General features: G+C 43.8%; 1 protein-coding gene across 3 annotated transcripts in view; it reads right to left on the reverse strand.

Annotated features, from left to right (window-relative positions):
- DNTT (DNA nucleotidylexotransferase) overlaps positions 1–17,743 on the reverse strand; it is a 28,188-nt gene that overhangs the window by 6,678 nt on the left and 3,767 nt on the right. For 2 of the 3 annotated variants that reach the window (XM_045567851.1, XM_045567852.1), the window contains exons 2-7: positions 8,289–8,463; positions 7,425–7,553; positions 6,047–6,217; positions 4,952–5,023; positions 3,550–3,673; positions 241–373 (exon numbers count right to left, since the gene is read on the reverse strand). In XM_045567851.1, the coding sequence (XP_045423807.1) occupies positions 241–373; positions 3,550–3,673; positions 4,952–5,023; positions 6,047–6,217; positions 7,425–7,553; positions 8,289–8,463 (804 nt within the window). The remainder of the gene's footprint in view (positions 1–240; positions 374–3,549; positions 3,674–4,951; positions 5,024–6,046; positions 6,218–7,424; positions 7,554–8,288; positions 8,464–17,743) is intronic. The other variant, XM_045567853.1, reaches the window with a different exon arrangement.

A 17,743-nucleotide genomic window follows, 5' to 3' on the forward strand; every position in this document is an offset into this window, starting at 1 on the left:
GAACGGTAGTCCAAGCAGAAAACTCTGAGCAAAGAAGGTAAGAAATAGCTCTGTATGTGCAGGGAATGACAAGCCATTTGGGGTTGCCAAAATGGAACATGAGGGGCAGGAGACAAAACTGCGGACAGAAGCTGGCATCAGATCACAAAAGGCCTTTTGTGCCATTTCAAAAGCCAGTCCACAATGGGGAGCCACTGAAGGTGTTAGAGGAGGGGAGGCAAAGCAGCCCGAGTTATTTACCTCCGGAACCCTCCTGTCATGGTGACAAAGGCATCCGGAAGAAATGCCCAGACGGCCTCTTTAACCAGCACGCTGACAGCCTCTGCTTCTGCCCTGGTCACACAGCTGACAAGGTCTTCATAATAGTGGAATCCTGAGAGGCCATTTGACAGGTCAGTGGAGAAGGTGACACGTGTGTGAAACAACCAGCCCTCAGTGGGAAGGGATTCTGCCCCCAAACAGAGCTAACAAGGCCACAGGCACCAATGCCAAACTCCGTTTCCATAGAGACAAGAGTAATCCATGTGGTTCCTTTGGTCGTGCGTTTTGCATGGTGACAGTGGCTCTCTGCCTTCTAAGGAGAGGCTTACAAGTTCCTAAGAAGGAGACAATATCTCATATCCCTCTGGAATCCAAACTGTTCAGAGCTGACCTCCAATGAAGAACCAGCCTTCTTGACAATAAGCTGTGCCCTACTATTTTTAAAAAGGTAACGCTTGAAGATATTTGGGATGGGAAGATACACAGTTGGAAGATGATAGATCAATTTAAAAATTAAAGTCAAGAATAGGAAGAGGATGGATCGGTATCTGAAGCAGGAGTGTTCTAGGTGGTTTGTCTTATTGCTTCTTTGCCTGGCCGCCATGAATTCAGGAAAGTTCAGGGTCATCCCGATGAAGAGCTGATGACCTGGGTATTCTCAGAGAGGCGGCTGGAGGGAGGTATGGGCGTGGCACAGGAGAAGGGAGGCTTATCTCCAAGGACTCGGGTGAAGTATTGGCCAGGAGAGGATCGGGACAGTGACATTCATAGAGCCGGAGGGACATCAATTCGGCTTCAGTACAAGGCGCTGCTTTCCTGTCTAGGGTCCCCAAGAGGGGGCCATTTAAATTCTGCTGGAATCTGATAATGGGGAACTTGGATACCTCCCGAGGCAGCCCGTTTCCTCGCTGTAACTATCGCAGCTGTTCTTTCTTTTGATCAGCTTAAGTCTACTTCCTTGCATTTTCACCCACTACTGGCCCTCCAAAATGACGCAGAGTAAATCTATGGGTCCTTGTTTCCCACCCCAGGGTTGCAAGAGGGAGGCAGCAGGGAGGCCATTTGGCTCAAACATCCTGTTCACAAAGTTCTGAAATTCAAACTTGCCGTGTCATTTCTAGATGGGGACCGTCGCAGAAACATGTTGGCAGGAGCAAGATGATGTTCATACTAATATACATAGCCACATTACTTGTGGAAACTACTATTTTCATATAAATACTGATACTTTCTCTCTCCTTTTTTTCTTTTTTTTGTACAAAGCCACATTTAAAAAATTTTTGCAACATGGTCATGGGGGATGGGCGAAGTTTGATCTAAAAAGCAACGCTCTATTAGGCTATACATTTATAACACAGAAATTGCCATCAACAAATGCCTGTGCTTATTTAGTGATGTATACGATCCAAAAGTCATAATTAGCAACTATTTTTTTAAGAACATGTGCAGATATCAGGAAAGGACATGGAAGTACTATGATAATTTGTTGACATCCATGAAAGCAATTTAATTGGCTTTTTGGTATGGCAGGGCAGTTAACTGGCAGGGCAGTTAACTTATTATATATCACACTGCATAATGTTAAATATGTGCTGCTATATTTCAGAAATAGGCTTTTCAAGGCAAATGTGGCACGTGAATGCTCAAGCCTCAGCGAACTGCAATCAAGTGCACTTATAAATAAAACCAAATCAGGTTTTCCACCTGACCGGTGAATCACACTTACAGCAAAGAACATACTTTCAACCTGTTCAATTAGCTTATTTTTGTAGTATTGTACAATGGCAATTCCATTCACTGTACTGCTGCTCCAAAGGATGCATATAGACCATTTATTTTGGGGTTCTAAGTGTGAAATGGTGGGAGGGCACTCTTGGATTTCTACACTGAACTAACAGCATTAAGCAGTCTGATGGAAATCACCAATTGATTTAATAAATAGCGGCTGCTTCATTCACTGGGTTGGAAGAACCCAATGGGAAGAGGAAGAATCCAGTTTACCAAGCTAGGGAAATGGAAGCTCCTTAGATCCTGAGAGCCCTTGACATCATTTGATAAGGGTTTCATCTACTTGAAACACTACACAGCCTCCCAATTTCTCAATAAGCATTGAGAGTCTTTAACATCATTCTAAACCATTCCCTTGGTACTTATGTCTAATACTTCTAAAGCTTCTTAGCAATCGTTCAGGGATTAGCAACTTTATAAAAGATGAGTAGGGGTCTTCTATGATACCACTGATAGGACCCACCAAGATTTGATTTACTTTCTCTACTACTGCTTTTTTTTTCCTTTTTTAAATCATTATTTCAGTAGAAGATAGCCGTTTACTTTCTTTTCTTTTCCTGGTCTCCTCTGGTAGAAGATTCCCTTTCACATCAATACAAATTTTGATGACTCCATCACTCTCGGTAACTCCAGAAGCCATAGTGCTGGGGACCGTGGCTGTGGCCCCCTTTCGAGTCACAGTTGTATCGTATTCCTATTGCATATAAAAAGTAAGTGTTTAAAACACACAGTTTTTTTGACCCTGTATTGGCATTTCTTCATTTTTCAAAAATTTGCTGGGACTCTCCATAAATGGAAGTGACCAAGTCACCTTCCACCTCTGGGAGGCCCTGCTGGGCTTTCAGATGGGAGACGGCAGCTCTCACGTCTCACCACAGTCTTCTCTTCTCAGGCTAAGGCGTCTCGTTGGGTAGATCAACCCTGTGTCTAGACTTCCACCATTTCCCTTCCACTTTCCTGGTGTTCTATAGTTTCTGAAGCACATTCACATTTGTTCCAGGCAATGACTCTAGTTTGTTTAAGTGTTCTTTATTCCCCCCAAAAGTCCATGCCAATGTGTCCTCTGTCCTTAACTCCTTTCCCACAACTCTTACCCAGGGAGACAGCCAGGACCCAAGAGTCAGGGAGAACCAGAGCAGCGGTGCAGCCTGGCTTGACATCTGGATGAAGGAGCAACAAGAGCCACCAAGAAGTGTGCCTTTGCTCTGTGCCAGACACATGCTAAGGGCTTTGCCTGCATCATCTGATTTATTTGCCAGCTAAGTGTCAATGTTATCTCCCTTTTATAGACAGGGTAACTAAGGCTCAAAGATTTTAACTAACTGGCTCAAGATCACATAGATGGAAAGTACTGGAGCCAGGATCTGGAATCAAGCATCAACAGGTGCCAAAAAAGTATCCCAGCACCCCCGGATTGGAGTCGCAGTGTATCTGACTTAGATCTCTACCACAGTCTGAGCGACCCATGACAAAAAATGACTATTAGGAGATGCAATTTACCTGCTCGCTGCATTTGTGTAAATGTCAGGCTTTTATCCGACCTTATGTTACTCAGAGTTCTGAAGCCCATCCTGAACCATTTCTCAGAGGTCTTCAACCCTACTCCAAATACAGAAGTAAAGAGCTAAAATGGAGAGAAAGGCATACCATCAGTCTCTAAAAATAATAATCATGACAACCAAGTCATGACCATTTCAAGATCTCAGGCAATAAGAAAAAATATAAGCAAATGACCCAGTTTTTCCTCAATACGACAAGCAGATGGGTGTTGGAAATAGTTTAGAGGCATTTTTGTTTCAGGTGAGTCCTTTCGTGACATGTGGTATTACGACATGAAACAGAGGTAAGGGGCAGGTTCTGGCAACTGTGTAGGGCTTAGGTACTGTCCAGTCGACAATTGCTGGTGCTGTCCATGCATGATAAGTTATCCCCATCGGGCTCTCCCCTTTGCCAAGAGTCTCCTGCACACAGTCATGCCCTGCACACCTACCCTCACATTTTGAAGAGGGATGCTCATGTAGGTCATATAGTTTTTCCACCATCACACAGCTGGTAAGTGGCAGAGCCCAACCTTAAACCCTGGTCTATCTACACTCCAAGCCTGGGCTCCTGCTCACGGCCACACTTGAGGCCTGGGCATCTCTTCTGCACTGAAGAAATGGGCAGAAGTCCCTTCTACCTGCAGCCCTAAGGTAGGGAAAATTAGGAGGTAACAAACCTTGCTTTCAAGTAAATTAAGATGCAGTGAGGAACTTCCCAGGATAGGTTTGTTTTTTAAGAGCAGGTTTGCCCTGTCCCTATGGTCCTCATGTCCCCATGATATTTGTACCCATGCATGACAGACTCTTGAAAGGTAAGGTATTAATGATTTGTATGTTACCATAGCATGGCAATAACCTGGGGCACCTGTATTTACTCAGGCATTTTGTTACTCGACCACTGCTCTGGACTGAATTGTGCCCTCCCCACCCCCAATTCGTGTGCTGAAGCCCTAATCCCCAGAGTGATGGTATTTAAGATGGGCCCTTTGGGAGGTAATTAGGTTTAGATGAAGTCATGAGGGTGGGGCTGTCATGATGGGATTTGTGTCCTTATAAGAAGGGACACCAGAGAGATGGCTTTCTCTCTCTCTCTCTCTCTCCCCACCATGTGAGGACACAGCGAAAAGGCAGCCATCTGTAAGCCAGAAAGAGAGCCCTCACCAGACACTAACCATGCTGGCGTCTTGATCTAGAACTTTCAGCCTCTAGAACTGTGATAAAATAAACTTCTGTTGTTTAAGCCACCCAGTCTGTGGTATTTTGCTATGGCAGCCCAAACTGACTAATACAACCAACTAGAATAAGAAATAAGATTAACTGAAAAAAAATTTTTTTAAATAAATATATATAAAATCACTTACTTTGAAGGATTGATATCGTTCATCATTTAACACAGCTTTAACTTCTGAACTTTCTCCATCTTCAATAATTTCCTATATGTACAGTTGAAAAATATTTTAAATTACTGATGGTGGACACTCACTGTCTAAGACTCTCTAATTCACAGCTCTAGCAGCTTGATTTCTCATGGAATGCACACCCGTGAATGCAGAACATTTCCCTAGCTGATCTGGAGAAAACAAGACGTTTCCCTTAATCCCGAAAATCCTAGCTCATCATATATCCAAAGACCCCTTTATAATCCTCAGGAACAAAGATCAGAATGATTAGGGTCCAAATCTAGAGAATCCCAAACCAAAATATTCGCTGAAAAATATATGTCCAAATATTTGTGATAATTTTCTCTCCGGTGTATATGAACTTTCTGAAATAAGAGAACTTTTCAATTGAGCAGGTTATTTTGAACCCACTGAAAAGCCAATCCATGTTCAAGCTGTATGTGTCTAGCTCAGAGCCACCCTCTTCCAAGTAGAGTTCAGATTATTTTCCTTGAATAATATTCCTTGCGCTTGACTATACTGACACTTGCTACCACATGACCAGCGTGCCTTGCTGGGGAATCCTTAAACATCGTTCAATAAATAAACACAGAAGTGCAGAGGCAGAAGCAGCTCTATTTCATGTCACACCCACCACTGTGCTGGAGGTGACGCCCCCTGAGTGAAACTGCAGTCCTCCATGCAGCCTGTGTTTGAAACCAGACCATGCCCCTGCTGTCAAGCTTTTAGGTCACTTGAGTCTTTCACCGTGTTAATAACCATATGGGAGAGTTCCTCTATTTCCACTACCTGGCCCCATGTAGCTCCAGATGTGATAATATTGGGGTATGGGTTATACATAATGTGCATCTATCTTTGTATATCTATTTCTACATGTTGTTTATTAATACATATGTCTAGATGGATACACACATACACACACACACACATGTAGAGAGACAGAGACAGGAGAGAGAGAGAGAGAAAGAGGTGACAAGAAAATCTGTTAGCTGCTCCCCCCTACCCCGCGCCCCTCCTACTTATTGGGAAGTGGGTCATAGCCCACCTCACCCTTACCTCTATGATACACTTCACCTTGTCCTCCAGGCAGGGAATTCCTTCTGTGTCCCTCATAGTGATGATTGTGAATGGTAGAGATTTCAATACAGAAGCTGCTCTCAGAAATGTCACAGCACAGCCTTCATTTTCTTTAAACTCATAATTTTCGGCCAGTATCTCAAAGGCATCCTAAAGGATAAAACCAGATAAGCAAAAGTTCTGTGTCCAATCCCCTGAGCCAGCGGTCACTTGCAAACGCCTCTTGCTCTCCTTTAAATATTGGAAAACTGCTTGACTCTTTCCTTGAAGGTCAAGATTGGGTCCCCGGTACCTTTGCCCTCCTCCCTTGTGGCATTGAGTGGAGCTGAATTGAAAAGACAGGCACGAGAGTGCATTATAAGGAAACTTGGAGTTGACTTTAGTTAGATATTCAGGAATGATTTCACCAAAAAATTATCTGGTGCTTACTGCTTCCTGCTAGTCATGACTGGCACCATCATCCTTCCCTCTTTGCTGTCTTCCCCACTTGCCTGCGGCCAGGGTTCTGCCTTGATCACTGGGGGTCCCCATTTCTTAGCACGTACATAAAGCACAGCCAGCGCTTTACGTGGGCTTTTTGAATGAGTGAGTGCCAGCACAGAGCACACAGATCCAGGCAGGGTTATTAAGGTAGGGCGTGTTTGCATTTCCAGCAGAGGAGAAAGAAGCAGCAACTGTGTGACCCCATGCTCAGTGTGCCCAGTAGCTGCAAATTCCTGATCCTTCTCGCACGTGTGGGGCTAGAAGTCTAGAAATGAGAAGCTTTGTATTTGATATACTACTGCAAGTCATCTCCGGCTGACCGCTGACTCTAGGCGAGGTGCCAAGCAGTTGTGAGCCCGTAGGGCCATTTGAAACACAATTCCCAAACTTCAGGGCTAGGTGGAGCTTTAGAGAAGATCTATGGAATTTCTTATTGAATGGATAAGAAAACTGAGGCTCATGGAGAGGAACTGACTTGTCCAAGCCAGTTAATATCAGAAGGGTCTGCTCAATCTTTTGGTTTCCCAGAAAAGACTGCTGATGCTTTATTGCTATTTCCATGTAATTTGCTGTTACTACGTTTTAGACTAATTACAGCATTTGTCTTTTCAGAATATCTGCCTTTGACAAGTATAGTGCCCATTAATGACAACTCTTAATAAATGGTACTCTACTATCTCTAAAGGATATAACCCAAATATATTTTTCCATTTCCAGGAAAGCAGGAGACCTATTCTTAACAGAAAAAAGAACCAGAGATCAGGCTGGGGTGATGTGCAGGTAGGGGCAAAATTTTCCCAGATTTTCAGAAAAATTCAAAATTTAATTTGCAGGTCAATGGAAAGTAGCTACATGGGCACTGAGGTCCCATTACCGTGAATATGTGGTTACAGTTGTTTAAAGTGGTTCTTCTCTGACACGCGTACTGGGAGATCTTTTGTACAGCAAGTGGTGGGGTCTTCTGGGGGCCTGGGTTGGGGCTAGCTGAACAGTCGCTCCTTGCCTGAAGAAATGCAGAAGCATCCATGTTAGATTACAATTAATGGTAATAATAACAGGTATGTGTGAAGAAAAAAATTAGAAGCAGTTGTCTCTGGAAGGTGGATAAAATTATGAGACTTAAATTTTATGTTATACACATCTCTAATAACTGAATTTTCTGTTATTAACATTTATTATTTTGAAATCAGGAAAAAACATGCAAAAGGACCACCAAATTAAATATAATTTTTCTTTTCTGCAAACTTATGTAGTTATGGCCCAACCCCTTTTCCCAAAGACTCTAGCACTAATGGTCAAAGACTTGGAATTGAGGGCTTAGTTTTATACATATATTTTTTTTTATTCTGATTGATCATAGTAAGAAAAAAGTAGGAACTAGGGGCCCCCTGCTTTTCTGGCTACAAGAACATCAAGGCTTAAGTATTTTGGAATATTTGTGCATAAACACATTCATAAAAATAGCTACCATTTATTCAGTGCCTACTACATATCACACACAGTGTTAAGTGCTTTTCATGAATGTTATTCTCATCCTCATGACCACTTTATGAGGTCAGCATTATTTAATCTCATATTATAGAGGAGGAAACGGAAGCTCAGCAAATCTAAGTGACTTGCCCAAGGTCACATAGGAAGTAAGCAGAGAATCTGGGGTTTAACCCAGGTCCATTGATTTTAAGCACATATTCTTAAGCATCAGTCAAACGACAATGAAAATCACAATGATGACACTTACAACAAGCTGGTGTTTTCCTGTCGTCTCCACCGGTTTCCCTGTTCTCATACATTCTATCAGCCAGGAAACATCGAGGACTTCTAGCTGTGAGCTGGCTTTTATTTTCTGTACCTGAAGCCACTCCAGAACGTCTGAACCTGAGTTGTTCTCTGCTACAATGTGGGTGACAGAATCACTGCAAAATGCAAGACAAAGTTACCAGCTGGAGGAGTATTCAAAATCAGCTTTCCTCTTTCTCTGAGGTTTCCAAGTGTTCTATCTGTTGGAGAAAGATGCACACTAGATCTGACCACAGGTATGGAGAATTCCGGTCTTCCTGCGAGAGAATTCTCTCTATATGAATTAGTGTGGCAGCAGTGGGCTATGTTACAATCAGATGCAAGAAACAGTCAGACAACATTAGCAAGACGTTGGCATCAGTGGAAAACTAAGGTCCAGAGAAGATGGAAGAGGAAATTATTCTTAAAGTAGCACCTAACACTCCACATATGGTTTTGGAGTGCCATTTCATTTTTATTTGTGAAGGATGTTAATCCAATGGCTTTCAAACTTGTTTGACTGTGACTCACAGAAATACATTTTATACATTGACCCAAAATAGAATAAAAATAGGTACAGATGTAGATATGCTTATAACATCTGTCTTAGTCTATTTGGGCTGCTATAACAATCTATCTTAGGCTGGTAATTTATAAACAACAGAAATTTATTGCTCACTGTTCTAGAGGCTGGGAAGTCCAAGATCAAGGTACTGACAGATTCTATGTCTGGTAAGGGCTCATTTTTCATAGACGATGACTGCTATGTGTCCTCACGCGGTAGAAGGGGAAGGCAGCTCTCTGGGGCCTCTTCTGTAAGGGCACTAATATCATCCTTCAGGGTGGAGCCCCCATGACCTAATCAAATCCCTAAAGCCCCACCTTCTGATACTATCACCTTGGTGATTAGGTTTCAACATAAGAATTCTGGGAGGACACAAACATTGAGACCATGACAACATCCCATTAAATTGATCTCACAAACCACAAATAGTTGTGACCAGGCTTTGGGAAATTTGCTTTATGTGTTTTTAAAAGCACAAGCTTGTGCTACAAAACAGGGCAGGGGTCCTTTGCTCTAACAGCCAAAATGAGGAAACTGAAGAACAGAGAGGTTAAGTGACATCCTGGTGGTCACACTGCTGGTAAATGATACTTATCCGTTTTGATTGTCTTTTCTGGGTCAGGTATGTTGTTGCTAATTTTTAATAAGTCTTCACAGTCAGTGTCATATCACTAGACCCAGAGATTTTCAAGATTCTTTCAGTTCAAGTAGTCTATACACCTGAGAAATAGCAACAGCAAATAGCATACCCCGGTGTTCAAAAGAAAAAATAGAAGTATTTTCTCTTCCTTGCCCTACTTCATTTCCATGGCTTCCCCTCCCTCTGTCTTCTATTCTTGATTGACCCTGATTCATTGGGTGTTTTCAGTTTGCTATCATATTCACAAGCATATATACACTGAGGTTCCTTGTGGTGGCGGTAGTAGTGACGGGAGGGGGCTGAGTACCAAAGAATAAGAGGGAAGTTCCTGGACATTAGTATCTTACGCGAAATTGAGAGTTAACAACGTGAGTTGTGATGAGATATGAAGTGGACAAGATCTGCCAGTGTTCAGAGAAGGGAAAGGGCATGGGGTGAGCTGGGAGAGGCGGGTGGCTGAGGAAGAGCTGGGAGTGCATCCAGTCCTGACGCATGGGTAGGAATGAGGTGCCTGGAAGGCAGGACTTAGGATTCTCCTGAGAGAATAGGTTCAGAGGCCAGAAGGACAGGAGGATTGGAGTGGAGAGTGTATGTTGGGAAGCAGCTGCAAATGTGGCTGAGTTGGTAGGAACAATCACATCCTAGAGGGTCTTAGAAGCCTATTGAGGAGGTTGGATCTTACTGTCTGGAGTGTGGAGCTGGTGCAGGCTTTTGCTAGCAGAGCATCGATAGCATGACAGTGTCATTTAAATAGACTAATCTGGAACACACAATGATTTGGAGGGGAGAGTGATGGGGTGGGGAGGGATGGGGAGCTCCTTAGGGAGAAGAAACGATAGACTGAGTGTAAGATGACTTTAACCCAGCCTGGTTCCTGTGGCACCAGGAAGGAAGGCAAAGGAGAAATACGATGCACACCTGGCATTTGCTCACCTATAAAAGGTGAAGTGGAGGGGGGAGTCAAATGTCACTCCAGCATAGATCATAGTAAGGTCACAGAACTTTTGGCAGAAATGGGGATTTAGGAAGTTGTGTCTCTTTGGGGAAGGGGTAGGGCAGTGGAATTGAGGTTTATTTCAGGCATGTTGCATTTGAAGGATGGCAGGAGATCCAAATGAGGATATCTGGTTGACAGTTGGGATCTGAGGTTGGTGCTGGGAGAGAGGTGCGGGATGGAGGTCAAAGCTGAGACCATCTGGACAGTGGGACAGGCAGCAGCACCAGTCAGAAATAAATCCTGGCAAAGCAACATTTTACAACAGTTAAGGGAAGACAGGTGACTGCTGCCCCATTCTAGGTCCATAGAATTCCAAAAATTATTTATAATAAACTTCTTGAAAGATTCATGTTAGGACTTTAAGAAGACAATAAAAGGATTAATAGGCTTATATAGGGAGTGTTATTCCATCTATATTTCTGCCCTTTGGAGGGAAATGATAGTATTATTATGTTTATGATATGTTATTATTTATGATAATATTAGTATAATATATAGGGCTTTGCCTAAACCTCAGAGGGAGAAGGGTGTTCTGGGGAGAGCCCTGGGGCTCCACTTCTAAATTCAGGGCCCTCTCCATCCACACTGGCCCCAACACGCCTACGCCACTCTCCTGGGATTCCCCAGGACGGCGTGGGAACGTCTGCGCTCACACTGTTGCATGAGGATCATGTGCATTTCTTAGTCAATGTAAGCAAGTTTGTGGGTGACGGGCTGTACATCCTATGAAGGACAACTCTGATTTAAATTTCCCATTCCTGCTCATTAAGCAACTAGCAAACTAAACAAAACAACAACAATAATATTAAGTACACACAAAAACAACCAAAAAAAAATTAACTAACAAAACCTCTTAAGCCCGTGCTACTCAGAGTTCAGTACTGCTCGTCCCTGGTTCCTGGCAAGGTAAGCACAGACATTGTAAGTCAGCATTTAGACACTAATTGCAATTTGACATCACCACAATAGTTTTATTGTGGCTTTCTAAAAAAATGGAAGCATAGGTCTGCCACAAATTTTTTAAAAACTGGTCCGATACCACAAGTAATTTAAGAAATGCTGTTTAGAGAATAATCTCCATTCTTTCCCCGTCTGTATTTCCCATCTTCTTCTGTTGCTCAGGTCGGGCTGACCCTCTCTGTGTGACCCCCTAGGTCTGGGCTGCCATGTGCTTCCTCACGTCTGGCTGTCATCAGCCCCTTGCAGACTATTCGGTCTCCAGTTGTGCGTTTGTTCACTTTCAGTTCTGAGCCCTTACCACACGGTATTGCTAAGGAGACTCGCTGCCTCCGCCGTGCCCTGCTGACAGTTTCTTATCTCTGTGTTGTGGCAGCTGTTTGTCTACTTGCTGGTACTGTGGTTTTCTCTCTGCTCTGAATACTCCAATATTGAAGATCTTCATAATATTGGAATACTGCTATGTGCCAGATACTCTGGCAGACACATTCCATACATCACTTCATTTAATTATCAATAATGCCATGAGATAGATACTATCATCCCCGTCGGAAAATGAGAAGAGAGGGCCTTGGAGACGTTAAACAGTCTACCCAGCTAATAATTAATTAGTGGAGCAGGGAGTTGATCCTGACTCTGTCTTAATCCAAAGCCTGGATGCTTGACCATCTGAGACTTTGTGCTTCCTCTGTGGCAACAGAGGGAGCTGCCCACCTTCCTCCTTGTTGCAGAAGGAACAACATCTGGATGGGTGTCATGACAACAAGGAAACCGATTTCCACCCCGGGGCAGAAATACAGGTGGAGCAGCACTTCCTGTATGACACTACTGGACACAGTGCCCTTGCTGCTCTCGCATAGAATTCGTTTCGATATTTTATATACAATATTATACAGGCTACGAGAAGACTGCAGGACATGTAGAACTGTCCCAGAAAATCTGAAAGAACAGTTGCCATAGCTACACACCAAGACGGAGAAGCCGCAGGGAGGGTGTCAGGCTCTCTGGGCTCTGGCTTTTGCCTAAACCTCTGAGGGAGACGGGTGTGCCAAGGAGGAGCCCTGGGGCTCATCTTCCAAATTCAGGCGCCTCTCTGGCCTCTCCTACCTCTCTGCTCCTTCACCACCACATTTCCTTTTCTTTTTTTTTTTTTTTTTGAGACAGAGTCTCACTCTGTCACCCGGGCTAGAGTGCCGTGGCATAACAGCAACCTCAAACTCCTGGGCTTAAGTGATCCTACTGCCTCAGCCTCCCGAGTAGCTGGGACTACAGGCATGCGCCACCATGCCCGGCTAATTTTTCTATATATATATTTAGCTGTCCATATAATTTCTTTCTATTTTTAGTAGAGATGGGGTCTCACTCTTGCTCAGGCTGGTCTGGAACTACTGTGCTCAAAGGATCCGCCCACCTTGGCCTCCCAGAGTGCTAGGATTACAGGAGTGAGCCACCACACCTGGCCTCACCACCACATTTTCACCTAGGATTCTTCTGGGCATCACCCTTCCTCTGCCGGGGCGTCCAGAACACCTGGGGGGCTAGGGGGAAATGCTATACCATAAACAATAATGAATGAATACTGGTATATACAAAAGAAACAGACTAGAAAGAAATACTAGACTATCACCAAAAATGATTATTTTTGACCCCCACACGTGTATATATTCTTACTTAATCCTCATAACAGCCTTGTGAGCCGGCCAGTATAATTGCAGATGAAAAAACCAAGGCTGGGAGAGGTTACATGAAGCCAGAATTCAAACCCAGGTGTGCCCGACTCAAGCAACCTCTTAACGTTCCACTAGACTGTGGTTAGACCCCTGAGGGAGGTTTTGTTTGTTGTTTGAAATACTTTTTTATATTTTCCCATTTTATGTCATGAACTATGTATCATCATTTTCTACTTAGGGGAAAAAATACACGTGAATGTCATTTTCAAGAGCAAATAAATCTGGGATGGGGCTGTGGTCATCCCTAAGTTGCCCACGGAGGCCTTATAATAAAAGGTGACAGAAATCCTCAGGCAGCCACCTCCAACCTCTTCCAAAGACCCCAAGGTGCTGCTGAGATGGCCCTTCCCGAAATATCTGTGAATTCAATTCTCACCTAGTTTCTTAGTCATGACCAGTTATGAATGTCTTGAACTAAGCTAGGAGGTCTTGAACTGATGATAGTAATTCTGAACTGGGATTTGTCCCTCAGATTCCCACAGGAAAGAAGAGTCAGGGTCTCCTCCTTCAACTAGTATTTAACTATCATGTGTTCGTCTTGGTCCTGGGTGTCCCTGAGGGCAGGGACAGTGGCACAGTCTCTGGGTTATAACCACGCCTGGTGCCCAGCACATGGCCAGACTCATAATAGTGGTCAATAGATGATGATAGACCGAATAAATGAATGAATGACTCAGTAGCTCTAAAGCAATGTCTCCTAAACTCTAGTGTCTATCAGAGACACCCAGGAAGCTATTAACAGGTTAAAATTCAGACCGCTTGTCCCATTGCCCAATGACTTCAGTTTCCCTAAATCGCACTTGAAGCCTAGGAATATGCCTTTTGATAAGCTCCATTGGTGATTCTGATACAGTCAGTCTGTTTTAGTTATCGACTGTGGCATAACCAATGATACCAAAATGTAACGGTTTAAAAAACCAACATTTTTTTTTAATATCTCACAATTTTGTGCATCAGGACTTCAGGCAGGCGTAGCTGGGTGGTCCTTCTGTGCTGTGTAATTCTGATGGGTCCTGATGCGCCATGTGATTCCACATTCCGCCACCTTGGCGAGGAGGGCTGGAAGCCTGGGCTCGGCACAGCCAGGGGCAGAGCACCTTTACGTGGTCTGTCTGAGAAGGCTCAGAATTTTTACCTGAGGCCCTGGGGTTCCAGGGAAAGTCACATAGTGTCACTTGCGCCCTACCCCATTGATTGAAGTGGTCACCAGCCCTCCCAGATGCAAAGGAAGGGAAAAATCCCTGCCTGTCCACAGGAGCAACTATATCTTAAAACCACCCCACAGCCCAAGAACTCAAATTTGAGAAACACTGCTGCAGAGAAAGATCTGTTTTGAACTGCCCCAGCCTAGACTTGATTCCCACCCTGGTCTTTGGGCTCAATTACAGCTGTGTTTTCCAACATGGCACCCATTTCTCTGCAGATATGTGAGATAATTTTAGGGGGTGCACAACTGAATGTTTAGAAAGCCCATGTGTTTATTTATATCTATATTTTAAATCATGCATATCAGACCTTGGTTTTTATGGATATTATTCCTTAGGAGAAGACTAAAATTTTTTAAATGAATCAGTTTAGGGATAATTCAAAGAAACACATTAAGTATATAATAATACATGTGGTAAAGGATTTACAAGAATTGTAGCACCTAGATGTCCAGAAAGCTCTGGGTTATGGGATTAACTAAAAATATCTCAGTTCTAAGTTTTTGTTTTTTTTGTCAGACACCAGTTTCCTTATACTTCCTGCCTTTCTTTTCCTAGTTGGTCCTGCCTCTGGGATGGTATAATTATTAACAGAAAGCCCTCTGTGAAGAAAGTGGCAGTGCATCTTTGCCTGGGGACAGAGGCACACCCCACTCCAGCCCCAGTCTGACTTTCTCTGGTCCTTGTGCATGGTCACCTGCTGTTATCTTTGTCTTTAAAACTGTTTTCTTTCCAGGAAGAGGTCATTCTTGGTTCTTCCCACCTGATGTTTACTTATTTTGCAAACAATGACTTTAAATAGTCATTTACTGACTGAGTATGGTTTACAAACCCTCCTGCCAATTTCCCTTAGTAACTAATCTGTTTCAGAACCCTTGAAACAAGAAAAACCAAGCAGTTTTATCCAACTTTATGCCAACCTCCTGCTAGCACCAATGAAGACAGGTATCTCTTTCCAGCCCTGCTATGCTTATGACTGAGAGGATTTTGTCTTGATTTTTTTGGCCCATCTTAAATGGGAGTATGAAAGTTTTCATAATTCAAAGCCACACATTTTGAAATAGAAAGTTATTTGGACCAGAGCAGGACTAAAGTTTACATTCCATGTTCCTGAATTTATAAAAATAAAGTCTTTATTGCATTGCTGATTACCAAAGTAATACTCACATATTATAGAACAAAAATTTTTTAAATACAAAAATAACTCTTAGTAAACACAAGTTCCTTGGGCTGGTTTCATATTTTCCAGATGAATCATTATTTGAGCAAATGTTTCTTGAAGGCTACCAGGTATAAGGAAATTGTCTAAGGTCTGCAGAGGAGGTCTACACGAAGCTCTTGCAGTCAGAGAAGGGACTGGATGAGCCTTTGCTTGTCAATGCGGACAGCTGAGAGCCCACCAGGCAATGAACCCCACTGGCATTGCAGGGAGGAAGGCCTGTCCTCTGGGGGCTTTCATGGGTCTTAGGTCACAGAAGCAGAGTGGTAGAAGAGGAAGGCATTCAAGGTAGAGGGGAGAAAGTGAGAAAAACCAGTGAATTTGTGTTTGGACACTTGACCTGGAAGGGGCCTGGAGATGAGCCAGACCAATGTCTTATTTTCTAGAGCAGGTGACTGAGCTCTTTCATCTGGTGTTCTGTTTATTTTGCAAACAATGACTTTGAATATTTTGGTTTCAGACACCACAAATTTAAAGTGTAGAACATTGTCAAAGATAAACAAAGCTGGACACTAGTTAAAGTGGTAGGGATGGTTTTATTCAGTAATAATGATGAGGGTTCAGTGTGAACTGAACTCAACTTGGTAGGAACAAAAGGCAGGAGACTCCTTAAAGGTTGCGGCGTGCTAGGGGAAAGAGCCCAGGGGAGGGTGGCAGGGGGATTGGTCCATGTGACTAGGCTGGGTTTGTTAACTGGAGTTTATCTGGAGGACAAGCAAACCTCTGTGGTGCAAGTTAGAGCAAGGTGCCCCCTGAAGTTAGGCCCTTGCCCACCCACAGAGACTGGAGGTGAGAGTTATATGCACAAATGTTTGCATTCCTCAGGTCCTTGGAAGACAGCTCTGGATGGTTAGAAGATTTGCATCTCAAAGGGCAGAGCAAGGATTTATAATTGCAATAAAAGTACCTGCTCTAAGAGGAGGTTCAGGGGCCTATCTGCCTGCTGCCAAGGTTTGGGTAGAACAAACAAACTCCTGGCAGCAAGGAGATTCCTCAGGCAGGCATTTTACAGGGGACCATCCTAGAGACTTGGCCTTAAGCTGCTAGAAGCCACGCTAGAGTTTGGGTCGAGGAGAGAGTCTTTACCAACATTCGGGTGGAAAAATCACAGATTTTACTATCATGAGATTACTAGGGACTTTGGAGGCAATGGTTTGAGAACCCCCCAACCAACTGAATGGACCCCCTCTTGGCCAAGGGGACCCCAGAGAAACCTTAAAAGCTGAAATCCCAGCCCTGACGGGATGGGAGGTCAGACACGCCTAGTTATACCCCCTTCCCTCACTAGCTGCCATTACACTTTCTTCCCTGAGGGTTAAACTGAAATCAGCCCTTTGGAAAGACTCCACTGCAGATTTCAACCAGCCTCATGACTGCCCCTGTCTTTTGTGGTTTCGGCACAACGGACTGGTTTTGACCAGTCTATGGAGGCTGTGCACAGGGGACCTTTGTGTCCTCTGCTTCACCTTTTGACTTCAAAGGGTTGAAAACTCCACCCTTGGACCATAATAACGCTGCCATTTTTTAAACATGGGACCCATGAAGTGGTAGGAGGGCTCAACTGCACATGCGCATGTTTCTCCTTTCATAAATCCTCACGACTCCTCCTACAGCTTATTAAATACATACATTCAGCCACCCCACTCAGCATAGATTCATGTTCCCTTTACCCCTCCCTGGAAGTGCTTGCTCTCGGCTTCTGCCTGAGGCTGTTTCCCGGCCTGCAAGGTGGCTGCCTGCAGGGTGCAACCCTTTATAAGAAATAAAGCTCTTCTTTCCAAATCTATGAACCTCACCATTCTTCAATTGACAGGTTTCAGGATAATGAGTGACGCAGAAGCCACGTGTCAAATGTTGCATAGTGACTGGATGGAAAGTACAAGCAGCCAGGTCAGATAAAACTAAACCAAAGAAATACAAGAAGGCTGAAAGGAAAGGGTTGGGCAGGCCGTTCAGCCTTGGAATGTATGGAATGCTATTTTTTAATTCCAGGTGACAACAAAAGCACAATTCCTGGCTCCCCTGTCTGATGGTAAACTCCTTGCTTGCAGGAGGAGCTACTGTTTTGTGTCTCCAGAACTTAACAAATATTGCACAGAGTGGG

The sequence above is a fragment of the Lemur catta genome, chromosome 14 (genome assembly GCF_020740605.2).
Source record: "Lemur catta isolate mLemCat1 chromosome 14, mLemCat1.pri, whole genome shotgun sequence".
Taxonomy (NCBI): Eukaryota; Metazoa; Chordata; class Mammalia; order Primates; family Lemuridae; genus Lemur; species Lemur catta.